Raw genomic sequence first — 19,159 nt, forward strand, 5'->3', positions numbered from 1 at the left:
GCATCTCGAGTGAAAGGAATCCTCACTTGAATCAAATGATGCACTTTGGTGTTTCTTTCACGACATACAAAAATGCACCCAAATGCATCAAATGTGAATCTGATTCTTTGAAGAAGCCATAAAACACACTTTAGTGCATCAATCGATGCATTATGGTGCATCAATCGATATGATGCATTTAGTTCTCTGAGTGTATTCGTATTTCAATCTACGAATTTTTTACAAAATCTTCCATCAGATATATTTTCTCTTGATATCAGAAACGGATATCGGATAGTTTGAAATGTGCTGGGAGAATCAGTGGAGGTACTGTTGACAATTTCTGACATCTTCCCTTCAGAAAACTTTCTATAGCTATATCCGCTTCTATATGCTATTTTGTACTACATTGCCCGTAAAACAATTTGAAAGTCAAGATATTTTCATTCCCCCCCTTGCTAGAGGACAAGGTGTTTACAGGAGAAAGAATGTAGGTTTCATATTTAACGCTAGCCCGTCGTTGGAGATACTTTGATTTTGTCTCGCAAGATGGCACTGCTTCTGCGAAAGTTATTGCGAATCCTCACGAGAGTCTGTTCCTATCGAAAAGTTATCCATGAGATTGGATGAATTTGGGGGAAAGTACGAGAAGAAAAATTACGTGACAATCATGGCTGGCCATCCTCATCAGTGACGAGCATATTCATTGCAATTATACTTCGTCAACAATTAACTGACCTCACTTAATTAAATGGATCTTAGTACTGAGGAGCATGTGGTTTACACGGATTACACCATGTACACGTAAATAGAGGCTACGGTTGCTTGCGTTTTGGGGTTTAGTAGATTCAAAACATATTGACATTTACGTCTAAATAAAATCATGAATATTTTGAAATTTTAATGGGGTTAATTTTTAAAATGAAATGCAATGCGCTTATTATTTATTTTTTTCTTGTGAGTGAACAATCTGAAGATGACATTTGCATTCAAATATTATACATAATCAAGTTAGATGGTAGAAGGTAATTGACATGCTGTTCGTTTATTTTGACTTTTTGATTTACTTTTGTATTGTGTCTGACCCGTGGCACCAAAAAAACAATTAACTTCTCCTTTAATTGTTACATTTCCCCATCAACTTCACTATAATATTCAAAAGTCAATTAATTACCTTCTCTCTGCTTGTCTTAAATAATTTATATTCATAACTTGAAAATTCACAGAAATTATAGCTATAAATCTGTGCGCCGATTAAATTCTAAAACCCGGGGGGAGGGGGGCAAAAACATAATATTTCTCTTTGTAGGTAAGGTTTAGCATAGTGCGGGGGCAAAAGTGGGGTGGGGGATTGCCCCCTTCCCCCTAATTGCCGCCAGTGTCCCTACTGTATATTTAGACAGTTTTACAATTTTCAGATCATGTAAACCGCTTAGGGCTATAAGTATAAAATTTATTTAGGTCTAAATCATTTCACGCGGGAGCTCATGAGCCGATACTCCCTATTCAACACGCCGCTGGTATATTGTGGACAAAGGGGAGGTGGCCTGAAAAAAATTGGGAAGTACCATCCTGGATGAATCGAACTTTTTGAAATAAATATGTAAATGGGACGTGAGTGTACGTCATACACTTTTGAGGGGTGTCTATGGGGACCGGGGGGGGGGGGGCTAATGCCCAAAGATATGTGTGTAAATTAAAGAAAACTCTTTCAACTTGTGCACACGGTACACCTTTGATATTGGCAAGGGGGAGGTTGAGGACAGATTTGCATTCCGTCTGGCTCATTCTGCAGCCATGGGGGGTGGACAGGGGGAGGGGGTTGTTGCCGGCTGGCCAGAGAATCTACTCTGTTTCCATTTCGCGAGGCCAAATGCATGTCGGTTCGGCACGATGGTGTTAAAGTCCGGCCGCCAGTTTGATGATGGATTCCAATTTTGCTTCCTCTTTGAGGTTGTCCGGCCAAACCGTCGGCCAATCAATTTCCATCGATGAATTTTTCACGAGTCGATCCGACCGAAAATGTATGCACACACGTGAGGCATCGTGTGTGATCCTAAGTGGGGATGGGGGGAGGGTTAGAGAGGAGGACTGTGCGTGTATCAATGCTGTCGGATAAATCCATCGAGGAGGCTGTGAAACATAATGTTATCGCTGCTTCGGCACCGAAACCCCCTTCGGGCCTATAATGTTTCCCGCGAGGACAAAGATGTCTCATCCGACACAGGTATCATCCCTAGTGGCTACGAGAAGAATAAAGACGGAACTGGAAGCTATTCTTAGCGCTTATGAAAAATGAAAAATTTGATGATTTTTTGAAATGCACCAAAATTTTCATGCATTTTCCAAATGCATCAAAATTTCAATGCATTTTCAAATGAACAAAAATTCAATGCAGTTTTTAAAACAAATATGCATTTTGAATGCATAAAAATTGTATGCATTTTTCGAATGCATCAAAATTTAATGCATTTTCATGTTTATAAAAATTAGTGCAGTTAAGTCTCGGCTGGATCTTTGGCCAATGGCAAGGCAGCTGCGTTCGAAATTTCCTCTCCTTTCAAAAAACTGCTGTGATATTCCAAATCGAAAAATTACATACCCTGCTTCTAGATCATTCATGTGAATCTTTATATGTTTTTTTTTCACTGTTGTCTAGATATTGTGAATAGTTTCGATTCTACATAAGTCTATTAAACTATTGAGAATATCTAGACAATAGCGAAAACAAACCACATGAAGATTCACATATGTTCTTGAAGGAATTCTGAGCAAAGCTATGTATTCTTTTCTGATTTTGAAATATCACAGCGGTTTTTCGAAAGGAGAGGAAAATTCGAAAATAGCTGCCCTGCGATTCGCCATTATATTCATGAAAATGCATTAAATTTTGATACATTCGAAAAATACATGAAATTTTTGTTGAATTTGGAAAATGCATGAAATTTTTAATGCATGGATAAAATTTTAGTTTCTGCAACTGCAGTTCGCTTTGCCTGTTCCAAAAAGAGGTTACGCACGTTGGATTTCGCCGGCAAGCGGCCAGGTTCAGGCAGCTACAGTTACAGCGTTTGAGCGGTACAATAGCCAAATGAACGTCATCAGTTCATACCCATCGTCGCGATTAGAAAAAAAGAAGGTAGAGAAGGGACGAAAATAGCATGAAAACATACAAGGCATTGGATATTTGCATTCTTTTACGTGAAGAAAATGCAGACGCATATGTGAATGTGTGCATATGAGCATGTGACAGAGGACTCCTCACACGTGGGTTTGTGTACTCGGAGGGAAGGCAGATCTTCTCGCCAGGCAGTAGGGGGGCCGAGATGATGTTTATTCTCAAGGGGTTTAGGAGCTGTAGGCCGAGGCAACATCAAAGCCCGTGCCGCCGACAATTAAAGCATTTTATTGGAGTTTTCGGTCTTTGGGAGCCCAGGGAAGTCGGGTTCAGGCAGAGCCACGGTCTTGCGCCAGCTAACACCAATAATAGCATTTTCCAAACAATTTAGTCCATCTTTTTTTTATTCATTTACTTACTCATACAAGCATGTATTTAGTCTTTATCAGAAATGATATAATGTCATGGCGCGAAATCCTAGCTATAGGGACAGGGAGGATTTCTCCTCCACCAATAATTTTGTCCTAAAAAATTCCCCCCGCCAAAAATTGTCAGGTGATGCTTTTGTTACAATAAGAACGATAAGCAATTAGTTGACTTAAAAATAATAATTTTACTAAGGCTTTAAACGCAGAAAAATACACTAAGTGTTGCATTCTTACTCTCTTACTCGGCGCAGTGGTAGCGTCGTCGCCTTGTAATCAAGGGGTCCCGGGTTCGATACCCGGTGGAGACACATAGTGCAACAGCTCTTGCTGGCCAGAGCCCACCTACCGACTTGATTCTCACATGCCTCAGCAGAGGTGGGCGATCAACAAACCAGTTGCGGGGTGAAGTGTGGTCAGCACGACGAACCCCCCCCAGTCGTTGTAGTTTTCTATGACCGGGTTACGCTACTCATTCGTAACTCCCTAATTACCTCACGATGGTGGGTGACCACCGGTCCCATACACTGGCCGAAATCTCGGGAGAAAAGATGTCACGCTCCTCCCCCCCCCCCAGGAGACTTTGAACTATCGCGCGTCCTGTAGCCGGAGCCCAAAGTTTGACACCTTATATCCTATTTGTGTGTGTGTGTGTGTGTTTGCAAATAAGGGCTCTGTAAGCCACGAATCCAACTAAATTGAAGCTACATGTGATCTTAAAGGATTTAAATTATTAATTAATTCAACATTGGATTAAAAGTAATTAATTCTTGCACCGGGGTGGCCTTCGTAATGTACGCTGAACCAGTAACAGCATGAATAACTATCCAATACATTTAATATATGGTTTGGCTCTTACCATTTCGTTGCAGATTTTAAAATTCGGCTAGGGACAATGCAGAAATTTACAATGGCATATTCATTATTCTGATTTAATGATACACCTGATACAGAATACACACAAACATTAAAGAAACACATAATTTACTCGTTATTCTTTTTTTTAAAAAAAATAATGGAAATTTCCGTAAGCTAATTCGAAATAATAAAAAAATAGAACCGAATTTGAAAATTTTCAGGTACCATGGCGACTGGGTGCTCTTTTCTACCCTGTGTAAATTAAAAAAAAAAAAAAAGATCGAAACCTGACTTTGGAGAATGTAAACCCTCCCTCCCCCCACCCCGGACACACACACGCACACCAAGGGTTATATAGGGTGACCAGACATACTCTTTTAGAGGTTCATATAGGTACTCTATACTCTTTTCAATTTGCAAGAATCCCCAAGTATACTCTTTTCCTTGCTATTTAATTTCATTCATTATTTTACGCTTAAAAATGCCTTAAAATCCACAGAACGGAAAACGTCAAGATGTCAACAAACTGAAGTATTTACTCCTTGACTCAAGGATTTCCTATGAACAATTTCAAGTGTCATTTTCATATTCCATCAACAAGCAAAACATATTTCAAATTCATTGGAATTTAATGAGAATGATTAGGGTTGAGCCGATACCACTTTGATCCGATACCGATACCGATTCCCACCGATACCGATACCGATACTTGAAAATTGCAATAATTAAAATTTGTTCAAAATATTGAACAATATTGCCCAATCAACACACTAACGTTGCCACAACGTTGTATGCATGTTGTATTTATGATGAATGTTGTATGTAGGGGAACAACCTTGTGATAACGTTGCATCAACGTTACAAAAAACATTCCACTGAATACGCTTTAGTTTGGATGATCACCACCATGAGCGCCACAAGCATCAGATCGGAGTGTTTTGTTTAATCTGAATTTGTGTGTGCACTGACCACCAAACCTTATATTTCCTACAGCGTACACTAGATGGCAGTGCGACTCAAAGCAAAACAAACATAACTTTTAGTAACACAAATAAGGATACTTTCGATTGTAATTAGTGAAAAAATGTGTTTTATTATCCTTCAAAAGATGTGTGAATATTGAAGTTGTAAGGAAGGTTAGAAAATGAAATGTGTTGAATACAAGTCAAACTCCCACGATAAATATTTTTATTCCAGACTATATAATCAGGAGCTAAGTACTGTAAAAAGAAACTACCAGGTGTAGGTAGAGATTGGTTAATTCATCCAACTCTCCAGACTAACAATTGCCTATTGTGGTGGAGCAGGAAAAGTTTTTATAATATGTAAAGATAAACTGTGACGCATATGTATTATATACAAAAATGGCTTGGCAAGATTGCTAATAGATTACCATGCGAAATAACCATATTTTAAATATGCATTGTTATATTCATAAATTACACAGGCAGCAAGGTAATGTTGCAAAAAAGGTGTGGCAACGTTAACCCCTGACATACCTAACGTTGCTACATAATGTTCAGTATATGTTGTGACAATGTTGTCAACCAACGTTGCAGCAACGTTGAAAAAAATGACCCTTAAACGTTGACACAACGTTTTCACAACGTTGTATCGACATACATTCAACGTTGTAACAACGTTAGGTATGTTAGGGGCTAACGTTGCCACAACGTTGTGGTAACATTACCTTGTTGACTGGGTGGTGTGTAAATATTCTCCTCCAATTATATGCATCAACATACCAAGAAATTTGCTTTAGAATATTCAAGAATTGAATCAGAATATTAAAATAGATATTATGTAGTCACAAAATATAGTTTTTTGTGCAAAATTAGTGTAAAATGAAAAGGAACAAAATGCATGCGCACCTTCAACCTATCGACTATACTCTTTTTGGTCAACAAATATCTGGTCACCCTAGGTTATATCAGAATCAGATAAGATAGGGAAATGATCTAGAGAGTAGGGAAAGAGATAGGACAGAGAGACAAAGAATTACTTCTTTTTGACTGATGAATCTTTGAAGACTGTTTGACTGTCATGAAGCTTTCAAACATGGTACAACATGTACTAAACCTACACCTTGAAACATATCAATGAAACCCAGCTCAACAAGAGCTAGCCCTTAGGTTAGGCGCTATTATTCTGCGCTTAAGAATATCATTAATACGTACGAAGTAAGCGAGCATTAAAAGAAAAATCCGTCAGTCCGGACACAACTGTCCGGGAGAATCCGATAAATACGCCGGACAGACTGCGCCTACAGAGGATGCCTGTATTTGTTATGAGTTCACGCGGCACCCCTTTCAGTCCGCTGCCGACTGTCATTAAGATGGAGAGTTTAACAGTCGAGGATGGAACCCGATACACGGCAATGGGGTCCAGCCTCTGGGGCGTTTACTCAAAGACTCCTCCAACATAAACAGTCGGAGTTTTTATTGAAGGTTCTTGTCTCTTCACTTGCGCACCGTGGGAGGAGAATAGCAGAAAGGAGCCGACGCCGTATTCCTCCACAAAGGTTTATAAATACTCGTCCCTTTCAGAGGGGGGCGGTGTTTTCTCTGACTTTTGGAAACACACGCGGAAGCCGCAGAAGTCGCAGCGCAGCATCCCGTGATCTGGAGTTATGGCCGTCTGTCTGTACGGGAGGAGAAATGCGAAATTATAATTCATATAAATATTTATTTCTGTTGCTTTTGTGCATTCTGCCTCGCGGTTAGCCTGGAAGTTAACAGTATAGCTAAGAATTGTGCACTAGAAATGGATTCGGACCTTGAAAATAATGAAAATGTTACACCATAGACCGATGGTTTTCGACAAGCTTAAATATGGCCTTCTTGTATATAAAAATTGAAGAACAAGTTTTCCTTGCTTCCCAAAAATTAAGTTGAATTGTATCTTCTTTCCAATAGCTGAAGCTCAATTTGACTTCGTTTACTCTAACCGAAGTTCGATATTGCATTGTTTCCCATAGCTGAAGCTCAATTTGCCTTTGTTTCCTGTAACCCAAGCTCGATATTGCATTGTTTTCCATAGCTGAAGCTCAATTTGCCTTTGTTTCCTGTAACCCAAGCTCGATATTGCATTGTTTCCCATAGCCGAAGCTCAGTTCGCCTTTGTTTCCTGTAACCCAAGCTCGATATTGCATTGTTTCCCATAGCTGAAGCTCAATTTGAGTGTTTCCCATCACTGAAGATTAAAATGGCATCGCTTCCTATCCCACACATGAAGCTTAATCGGGCTTTGTTTCCCATAACTGAAGTTCAATTTCGTTGTGTTTATTTTAACCGAAACTCAATGTGCTTTGTTTACCATAGTCAAAGGTCAATTTGACTTCGTTTCCTGTAACTGAGGCTCGACATGACTTTGTTCCTCGTAGTTGAAGCGCAATTTGGTTTGTTCCCTGTAACTGAAACTCGATATGATTTTGTTTCATGTAACCGAAGGTCAAAATGCCTTTGTGACCATAGCTGCAAATTAATTGGCTTTGTTTCCTATACTTGAAGTTCAATTTCCGGTTTCTCATAGCTGAAGTTCCATTCGGCTTTGTTTTCTGTAACCAAAACTCAATATGCTTTGTTTTCCATAGCTGAAGCTAAATTTGGCTTTGTTTTGTGTAACCGAAACTCAATATGCTTTGTTTCCCATAGCTGAAATTAAATTTGTTTTTGTTTTGTGTAACCGAAATTCAATATGCTTTGTTTCCCATAGCTGAAGCTCAATTTGGCTATGTTTTCTGTAAAACCGAAACTCATATGCTTTGTTTTCCATAGCTGAAGCTAAATTTGGCTTTGTTTTGTGTAACCGAAACTCAATATGCTTTGTTTCCTATAGCTGAAGCTCAATTTGGCTTTGTTTTGTGTAACCGAAACTCAATATGCTTTGTTTCCCATAGCTGAAGTTCAATTTCGTTGTGTTTATTTTAACCGAAACTCAATGTGCTTTGTTTACCATAGTCAAAGGTCAATTTGACTTCGTTTCCTGTAACTGAGGCTCGACATGACTTTGTTCCTCGTAGTTGAAGCGCAATTTGGTTTGTTCCCTGTAACTGAAACTCGATATGATTTTGTTTCATGTAACCGAAGGTCAAAATGCCTTTGTGACCATAGCTGCAAATTAATTGGCTTTGTTTCCTATACTTGAAGTTCAATTTCCGGTTTCTCATAGCTGAAGTTCCATTCGGCTTTGTTTTCTGTAACCAAAACTCAATATGCTTTGTTTTCCATAGCTGAAGCTAAATTTGGCTTTGTTTTGTGTAACCGAAACTCAATATGCTTTGTTTCCCATAGCTGAAATTAAATTTGTTTTTGTTTTGTGTAACCGAAATTCAATATGCTTTGTTTCCCATAGCTGAAGCTCAATTTGGCTATGTTTTCTGTAAAACCGAAACTCATATGCTTTGTTTTCCATAGCTGAAGCTAAATTTGGCTTTGTTTTGTGTAACCGAAACTCAATATGCTTTGTTTCCTATAGCTGAAGCTCAATTTGGCTTTGTTTTGTGTAACCGAAACTCAATATGCTTTGTTTCCCATAGCTGAAGCTCAACATGACTCTTGCTGTTTACAGATAGCATAACTTATTGTTAAAACATGTGGACATTTTTTGAAATTAGTTTGTGGAGTATGCAATTGATATCCACGTTCAAATTAAACCACATGGAGGAGAATATGATTAAAGGATTAAGATTATAAATCATAATGAATGAGATATACTTAGCTTTGGTGACCTCACTCATGATATCTCAAGGAGACACCAGATTCAAGAAATTGATTTAGTTAGCTTGTAAGTGCTATCATTGCTGAGACCATGTGTGGACCCACAAAGGTAGAAGAGCAATGGAGGGTCTTCCAACCGTTAAAAGCATCAATACCAAAGCATTGGAATTTGAAAGCCTCCAACTTGCTTTCAGCTCCTCTTTTGGTCGCTGGAGTCAAGAAGTTTTAAAAGCAGGAGGGGTTACATAATCGAGCATGTACAACGAATGTTCTTAACAGAAAACCCGTCAGACATGTTCGGGCTGAACAACATGTTCTGCGTTGACGCTAATGGCATTATACCTCATTATGGCAAACCCGGGTGCAACCAGACCCCGTTCACTGAAGACCATGAGAATAGCAGCCAGGAGGAGGCGTGGATGCTACTCATGTTGGTTTTTCCTCGGTCTGTGAATGGTGGGGCGCTCTTCAACCAAACAAGAATTACTTGTAATTGACTTTGAGGTCCCGGGATTAGAACGGGTTTTTTTGCTGCAAGAGGAAGCCGAGGACTGGTTGGTCAGCGCGTGGATGGAAGCTCAAATGACAGAGCTTTCTTACAACCCCTTTGGTTCCTTGGCTCAAGTTTCTGTGAATGGAAATATGATGCTTGGGTTCCGTTGTTCTGTGTCTCCTCCATGGTCTGCGGGGAAGGCGCGCCATAAAAGCTAATAATGAACACGCAAACATGTACCAAAACTTTAAGTTAGCATTCAGCCTTAGATGGGATGTGTTGTTACACCTCCACATAATTGGACAGTTGGACATTTAAAATGTTAGGATTAAGATATTACACTCATCTAGTGTTGTTACGTCAGTTCTAAAGTTCAAATCACCAACCCTGAGACCTTCTGTAAACAAAACCACGTGCATGCAGAAAGCATTGCAAACTCATAGAAATAAAATAATCCACACGAAAATCCAGCGTTGTTACAGGATTCATTACGTAAGGTAAAACAACGGCCAATTTGTAGTATGGGATACGCTGCCGCAAATGACGTCTCACTTTAAACTCAATGCTCTTTCTTTTGTACTTATTGCTGCACCTTTATGGTTAACTCTTTGCACCGGTAATCATTTCCCATAAATTTGGCTTCTTTCTTGCATGCGAATTGAATATATTTTACTTGCATTTTTTTAGACAAAATGATATAACATGGTAATGTATATTTCTAAGGTTTGATATAGATAGGAGGGTATTTGAAATTTGTTTGTAGATTTTATGTAAATTGTATCTTATGTAAATAAAATATATAATGGGCATAAACAGCCATATGCAATGCTGTAAGTCCAATAAATATATTGATGATGATGATCAAAACAAGACAAAGAAAGTTCGTAAATTTATTGCGGTTGGAAACTTTGACAAGCATCCTAATAACGATTTCTGTTCCGCCAAATATAGTGCACTTCGTAAAATAACTTGGTGACATGGCAAGCCAAGATAAGTGTGAACATTTTCTACGAATATGCATTGTAACTTTCATTGAGCTTAGAGATTTGTGTACATAATGATATTTTATAACATTGGTTATTTTTTAAAAATAATCATGTGATCAGCAAGGAAGTAGTGCCACTTTGAACATGGCGAGTTCTATGCGTGCGGGAAGGTCTCCGTGTTCAGTGATACATCGAATCGGTGAGACGGTTTGTTTACAGAAGGTCTCAGTGTTGGTGATTTACACTATAGTGGTTACGAACTAACCTGTAGTTTTCGGTTACGAATGGAATGTGTGTTTGAACATTTGGAGGACACCAACATTAAAAAAGTGATAATGATAGACATAACTTCCTGAAGAAAACGAACGATATCAATATGTTGAGTTGAAACATTTCATGCTAGAAGCATTTTTTGTCGTCTTCTTCTTCTAAGAGAACCAAACCCAACGAACGCATTCCACAGGCTCCACAAAGCAACCAGCCAATGGCAACAGTTGTAGCAACAATCGCTATCTTATAAATAATACAAGATCTCGGCACCTTTGGTTAGAAATCGCTAATAGGCGGCAGGGCCGTATCAAGGTTTGTGGAGGCCCCTGGGCAAAATGTTTTGTGGGGCCCCCGTTTTTTTATTATTTCTTACCAGGAGCTTTATTAGCTGAATATGTTAACCACCAATTTTCAGCAGTTGAAATGGTAGACATGATTTTAGAATCAGTAGTCATTCACAATCGAACATATCGCAGATATGTTTGCAGGGAGAATAGCGCAGTAAAATAAAGTTACAGGACGAAAATTGTAGCGCTATAGCAGCAGTAAAATTATGCGTCTAAATGTCTAGTTACGAACACGTGAGTACTCAAAAATAACACATAAGTCACACACTGTTAAGAAAAGTACTCAATAGCCGAAAGCCGAAAGGAAACAGTGTAATATCTCCACAATTTTTTCCATAGAAAAACTCACAGTTCCAATACGATGTTATTAACGAAAGATTGGTTGATTTAGTTTATTTTACTTCGCGTTATGTGCCTCTTGGCTAATTTGCGAAGATGGGGATGAGTGATGAGATGATGAAATTGATGAATGGACATTCACAAACAACCAAGCCCTAGCGGGATTCGAACCCGGGACCCTTGGCGTCGCAGCGCGATGTGATAACCACTCGGCCACAGGGTACGGCGTATTAACGAAAGAAAGTTATGTACTTCGTAGGATTATTTATTATCTTAATCGCATCTGAGAATTGATTGTTTGAATAAGTGTGCCTTATTTCCGCACCACAGGCAAATCAATCCTTGGTATAAAGTATACTGAGCTTCAGATATCTGCAAACAGGTCCACTGAGAGCTGTGCTACAATTGGATCCAGACGAGTGTAGACATACGACAATATTGAAGTTTTTTTATTTTTAAAGTACAACTTCTTATGTAATTTTTCACAAGCATAGCCAGCTGGCTAATTTTTTTTTTTTTTTGGTGGAGGCCCCTCACAGCTTCCTTTTGGGTGGGGCAATTGCCCAAGTTGGCAATAGGTTGATACGGCCCTGATAGGCAGTGTGAGCCAACAAAACGAAGACGACGATGTGTTTGAATGTATCAAGGTTATTTATAAGAAATATAGAGGTTGGTTGTTTTCTTCGTGATGACGTAACAACTATAAGGTCAATTTATCCACGAAACGAATACGAAATCTATATTCTAGTGTTGCAATATAGCTACAGATAGGAAAAAATGTCACAAACTGAACATACTGAATCGAGTACACAAATCACATTTCCTGATTTAAGATGCTTTCTCCTTTATGAGCAATAAACCCATTTACAGTTTCTGGCTTCAGATAAATTGAATACACTGATGGTACTTAATATACATAACATGAAATATTGCCCGGTGTTTAAAATTAACAATAAGACTTTTTTGTTTCAATATTTTACAATACAAACACAAAACAAAATGTAATAAACTCTACAATATAATTTGGCGAAATTTAGTTTGATGTTGGTCGCGGACCAATCGCAAAAGCCTGTTACTACTGTTAAAATACGTATAATAGTCTTCCTGTTGCAAGAACGAAAGACGAGTGCTTTTTATTTCAATTTGAATATTATCATGCATCAAGATCGATAAGTTACAAATTAATTTCGTGCACTATAAATATACTTTTAAAAAACTAAATCATTCAACTTACATTAATTAGAATAACTATGTAATGACCGTTGGTACTTTTAAAAACGACCATGTTTATTTTTGCGGACACTGTTAGAATTTATCATAAAATTTAGAGTATTGTACCGTTAAAATTTTACAGTCCGAGTGTTATTTTACAAAAATGGAACTCAACCGTTTTTATTTAAATTTGAACATAATGCATAAAGATGGGAGATGAATGCACCATGAATATATTTTAAATAACTGAATCATTAAAATTACATTAATTTGGTTTACCCTGTAATGACTGTTAACTGAAAAACGGCGAGTGTAATTTATTTTACACACAGAACCCAAAACGTGTCAATTGACACATAGCCTATATTTTGATTTCAATAAATTTCAATAACACGTTAACGTGCATAAACTGCAAATGATGCACCTTTTAGTGTGTCAAAATACACATAGGAATGTATAAAAGGGTATTTTTATGAGATGAAGTTCCCTGTGATGCACTAAAATGCATCAATTTGGAAGATCAGACAAGATCATTTCAAAGATAACAAAATACACATTTACCTGTGTCAATTGATGCTTTAAAAGTGAAAGTTTGTTATCTTCGAAATGATCTTGTCTGATGTTCCAAATTGATGCATTTTAGTGCATCACACGACTTCATCTCATAAAAATACCCTTTAATACATTCCTATGTGTATTTTGACACACTAAAAGGTGCATCATTTGCAGTTTATGCACGTTAACGTGTTATTGAAATCAAAATATATGTGTCAATTGACACGTTTTGGGCTCTGTGTGTACGGTAGTTGGATGGCTTCGTAAATTGACGGTTTCAGACCTACATTTCACCAGTCAATTTTTTACAGTGTTTGGGGAAGCTAGACAAGAATTTATTATGGACGTAATTTAATCTAACATGGTAGATATCGAAGGGGGACAGAAGTAAAGAATCAGGGAACTTTCTTAGCTATGTCTGGATTGAGAGGGGAAAGTGAAAACGAACGTAAGTGGTTATCAAATCCACCAAGAATAATTATTTAATAAATTAATGACAGTTGTAAACGTGTAGTGAAAGCAAGGGAAGGAAAATGTTATAGTTGTGAACTCCTAATAAACATAGAGGGGAGAAGGGAACACACAGAAATGCACTATTTGTAAGATAAGTAAGCTTATACTCACTTGACTTAGTTCTTGGTTCTCGTGGACCGTCCACTGTTACTTTGATGGCCTTTGAGTACGTGGCTATTTGGAAAGGTGAAGTGCTCACTATGATGGTCAGCGAGAAGCTTTTCCCTGCAAGAAAAACAGTAGACAATATCCATAATAAAAGCCATTATCTATTTATCCAAATTGCACAATCAAGACATTGTTAGATGTTACATAAAGTTTCAATATTCTACCGTTAAAATTTATAAAAACGGGACACAATGCAGCAAAAATACATTTTTCAAAATGAAACCATTAGAATTAAAATCGTTAGGTTAACTATATCTGTTAAGAGAATTGAGAAAGAAAATTTCTATCAAACAACAACCCATTAATTTTATATTCCTGTAGTTTACGGTTATTAGAAGCATAAGAAAACAGTTTTTCGTTGTGACGTTTCAGGAGAACGCACGCCTCCTTCATCAGACATTTATTTTCATTTTTACTAAAGATACAGTTATAACAATGGTTAGCAATTTTGTAAACAAAAAGAATCCGTTATATAATGTTACATTCTTGTAACGTACGTTTCACAAATGGAGTAAGCCACCATCTTTAAAATTTAATGTAACAGAAAACATCAAGAGACTTTGTGAAAACAATGATGACTTTGAATTACCTGATGATATTTGGGATTCATAATTTTAAATAAAAAATAATGTGATCAAAAAAATTATCTGAAAAAAAAATAAAACATACTGCTTCTTTTCACAGTTAGGTTGCTATATTACAACAATGTAACATTGACAACATCCATTATATAATGGATTCTTTTTGTTTAAAAAATTGCTACATTGGAACAGCACTATTTTTGGGGAAAATGTGCCTTGTTTGCCCCCCTGGAAGAAATACCTACCTTGCCCCTCCCTGGAAAAAATCCTGCGGACGTCCATGATTAGAATCCTAAGTTTATTATTTTATTTGGTGTTTCCACGTTTACAATCTTTACGATTAGTTACAAAAATAAAAATGTGAAACCACATGTATGCTAACAATCATACAAAATACTTAATTTTCATATATTTTTTCCAGAGTTATTGAACAAAAGAACATAAATAAGTTTGTAAAGAAACTGTTAATCACAATTTTAGAGTTTTTGTCGTAAAATCTCAGAGTTTCTAGTGAGAAGGATGTTCCTGCATAGCCTGACACAGTTTCTTGATGTCTGGTTGTGCACTTCAAAGTTTCAAGCTGAGATTCGTCTCAAAATTTAATCTACTTTGGTACTGTTATCAGTTGCACTCGTGACGTTTTTCCACTTTTGTTTGTGGGTTTTTGAGTTGAAGAATGGAATGACGATATTTTGAACGAGTATTTTATTTCAAAATATATGAAACGAAAAGTGTCAGTGACAAAATCTTTATTTTCGTGTTGAGTGTTAAAGCTATGAAGTCTGGAACAATGCTCTACACACCTGCAGAAAAAATGTTATCGTGTGATTCTCGACATTTCTCCTCCGAGCAGATCGCGTACCCCTGGAGGTACGCGTACCACAGTTTGAGAACCACTGATCTAAGCAAACATTAAACGCGATTCTATCTTTTAGATTAATTCTTAATTTCATAGGTTCAAATGTACTCGTGTTTCAAAACATTGATGTTATCTGAGCCATTTATATTGTAGCTATATCCCATAATTCCCATTGTATTGTGATTTTTGATAAGGCGACTCTTTGTGAAGACACCCATACGTCAACTTACCTTCCACGTAGTACAGTGGGATCCACTAGTATTGCTCGGCAAATTGTCCATTACTATTTTCATTAATTTTTCTCTTACATGCTATGTGTTTTTAAGCGATGGATTTTTATGTATGCTGGTGGAGAAATTGTCAACAGCTTGTTTTTAATTTTCTTTTAATTCTTGAAGCTCTTATTGGGTAAAATAAAGTGCACGAGCATGGTGATGGACACTTTGCACGGTAATACTCATGGATCCCACTGTACAATTCGAACCGCAGACTAACGAAGCTCTGGAGTCTGGACCTTCAGTCATTAGCCCTGTGTGGGGCTCCTGTTTTGCCCTTTCTATTGTGGTTTTGCGATTGTCCTTTCACCAATTTCATATCATCTATCATCCTCATCTCCGCGATTAGCGACAAGTGTCCTCACACGCGGATCTACCAGGACTATGGTCATCAAAAGGTTGGTTTCGTGCCGCAGTAATTATGAAAATTTGGTCGTAACTAAGGGTGGAAAAATACAGGTCGCCACTGGTGACTCAATTTTTACATCCAGTTCTTTAAAAAAATCAAGTTCTATTACGGAAATTTCATTTTTTTTTTGTAATGAGTACAGTATGAGTTGGTTAATGTTTATGTGTTTTCTGTATCAGGTGTATCATTAAATCAGAATAATAAACATGCAATTATACATTTTTGCACTATTCCTGGCGCAATTTTAAAATCTGCGGCGATATAGTATACAGTCGGTCATATATTACAATTTGCAATGTATGCTGTTACTGGTAGAGCCTCCATTGGGAAGGCCACTTCGGCGCAAGAATTAATTACTTTTAATGCAATCTTGTATTAATTAATAAATTAAATATTTTAAGATCACATTTTCGTAGCCTATCTTAGTTATATTCGTGGCTTTCCTAGCCGTATTAAAAAGAAATAGAAAAAAAAATAGTTTTAGTATGGTTTACCCCTGGCTCGTAAACATTCCTTAATTTATTTTATTTAAAGATAGTTTCGAAAGTAAAGAGAAATGCTTTCATTTTCAGCATGCAACATTTCACTTGTTTCTGTGCGTAAAAATTCCAACGAGGGCCTCGTCTAGGCCCGCCCGCTGCAGCAAATTCATTTTCAAAAATTATATCTCCTTGCAAAAAAAGCCACTATACGTTATTCGAAATTCTGAAAAATTACGCCCGTTTAGAATTCCATTTACAGCATTCTAGTGAATCTTTTGGTTGGTTTGCTTCTCTGTTGTCTGCTACGATAGAAAATAGGTTTGCTATGTAAGGAATTCTACGTTAATGAAAATGGATTTGCGCTGTCACCCAACTACACTGCAAAAATCTGAAGAATTGAAGATCTAAGACCGCTGCCATCAAAGTACCGTCAAATAAATGACTATGGCCGTTAAAATAGAATTAATGTCCATTACGTAATTGTCCTAATTAATGTATATAAATGATTCAGTTTTTCAAGACATATTTTTCGTTCATCCAATTGTAATTGATAATCAATACTTGACTTTATTTTTATTTATTTATTTATTTACTTATAGTTTCAGATACATTGCTTAAAGCAGTGCTCGAAAAAATTTCTTCAGAGCTAGGCGCCAGTTCTGAAAATGAGGCGCCAGGAAACCACCTACTAGTAATTGTGGATACTATAAGAAGCTGAGCCAGCCCCTGTGGCGGAGTGGTTAGCACATCGCGCTACGACGCCAGGGGTCCTGGTTTCGAATGACGGACTGAGCTTGGATGCTTGTACGTGTCCATTCATCAATTTCATCATATCATCATTCATCACCATCTTTGCAAATTAACCAAAAGTGGCACAAAAAGCGAAGTAAAATAAAGCAAATCAATCAGTCTATAAGCTGAGCATCACCGTATTCAAAAAATCTCTAAATTATGTGAGAAAGCTGGAAAAGGGGGGTTGGGGGACAAAGAGCAAGAAATTGTTACTGATTCTATACAATGTTTACAACGTTGATAAAAAAATAATTTGCTAACTCGCGCTGTACTGCAATTTGAACTTAGAATCTTGAAAGTTTCGTACACTAAAACTTAAAAAACGGCAATATTACAGCAAAAGATCACAGTCGCCAAGCTGAAATTTTTAGTCGCCATGGCGACCAGGATTTTTCGAGCCCTGGCTTAAAGGCCATTTTATACTGAAACTGTGCAACAAAAAAACAAAAACAACAACAACGAAACAAGACAATACAAGATGGCAGAGAAAAAAATGTTGCACACACATTCTTATGCATGATAGACAAAATATTCAAATTAAAAAAAAAAGATTGCATCCCTTTTTTAAAAATTAATAGGCAGACTGTTAAGTTTTAACGGTAGAATACTGTAAAATTTACGGTTATTTATGACAGTGTAACTACGTACTTATGTGAAATATTGTATTCTCCTCCACTTTATCTCAAGTGCGTAAGAAGTATAGAAACAGTTTGGTAAAGGCAGAGTCTGACCTCAGAATATAAGTTGCACCTATTTAGTGCGGTGCAGAGCAAACTTATCGTTAATGAAACGTTAGGCCATTATTCACTGTTCACAATTAATTTTACGTATTTTTATTACTGTTGCCACAATAAAATATGAGTATTGTAATAATAACCTCCAAGATGACGTAATGTTAAATCCGTAGCTTTGTATTCAAGGGGTTCCGAGGTTCGATCCCGTATAGTGATTCGGGTGCAATTTTGAACTGTAGGTCCAGTCTTCATTAGGCCGAGTATCAAATGAACTTGAAGCAAACTTTGCTTTGCTATCTTACAAGAAAATATATATAATACCCATAATTGTATTGATGCATTAAAAATGCATACGATCAGACGTTTCGATCAACGACGAACCCAGAAACAACACTTGAAAAGGTTGAAGCAAAATTTTGTTGCGCGCATATAGCTTTGCACCAGTTATGATCTCAACCCCCACCACCCCTTCCCCCTCTTCCATTCTTATTTACATGGCGAAGGGTAGCCGAAAATGTTCCCGTGAAATGCACCACATTTTATTACGCTTCGACCAATGACCCCCCCCCCCCCACGACTACATTCCCAGGACAAGAATCATATTTGTTCGCGAAAATTACTTCCTACCCTCTCGAAAAGTTAGCTTTTAGAACCCCTCCCCCCCACCACGGAGTTCTCCTCTAAAAATCAAGGCATTTTTACCATCGCTACATAGCCACGATGAACCCAGAGGAGGGCTGCAATAAATTTTCAAGGAATGTCCAACCCCTAGTTCATTTCCAACCAACCCCCTATAGCTCGCGAACATGATGTAGAACAATCCAGCAGCAGTATTAAGGATCGGATTCCTCTCCAATGTCTCCTTCCTTCCAGTTTAAAATGAGTGGAAAATGTTCAACTAGCAAACGAGGAGAGGAGAATAAATGAGCCGAGAGCAATATTGAATGCATGCATGGAAATAGTTAGTCTCTTGGGAAAAGGCAGAGAGAGAGAGAACAGTTGTTGTTTGAAACGAGGGAAGAGAAGAGATAACAGTTGTTTGGATG

At 37.5% G+C, this 19,159-nt stretch overlaps 1 protein-coding gene across 1 annotated transcript in view; it reads right to left on the reverse strand.

Annotated features, from left to right (window-relative positions):
• Window positions 1-19,159, reverse strand: part of run (segmentation protein runt) — a 38,418-nt gene that overhangs the window by 12,925 nt on the left and 6,334 nt on the right. The window contains exon 2 of the mRNA XM_083133361.1: window positions 13,925-14,038. Within this exon, the coding sequence (XP_082989487.1) occupies window positions 13,925-14,038 (114 nt within the window). The remainder of the gene's footprint in view (window positions 1-13,924; window positions 14,039-19,159) is intronic.

The sequence above is a fragment of the Lepisma saccharinum genome, chromosome 13 (genome assembly GCF_977018435.1).
Source record: "Lepisma saccharinum chromosome 13, izLepSacc3.1, whole genome shotgun sequence".
NCBI lineage: Eukaryota > Metazoa > Arthropoda > Insecta > Zygentoma > Lepismatidae > Lepisma > Lepisma saccharinum.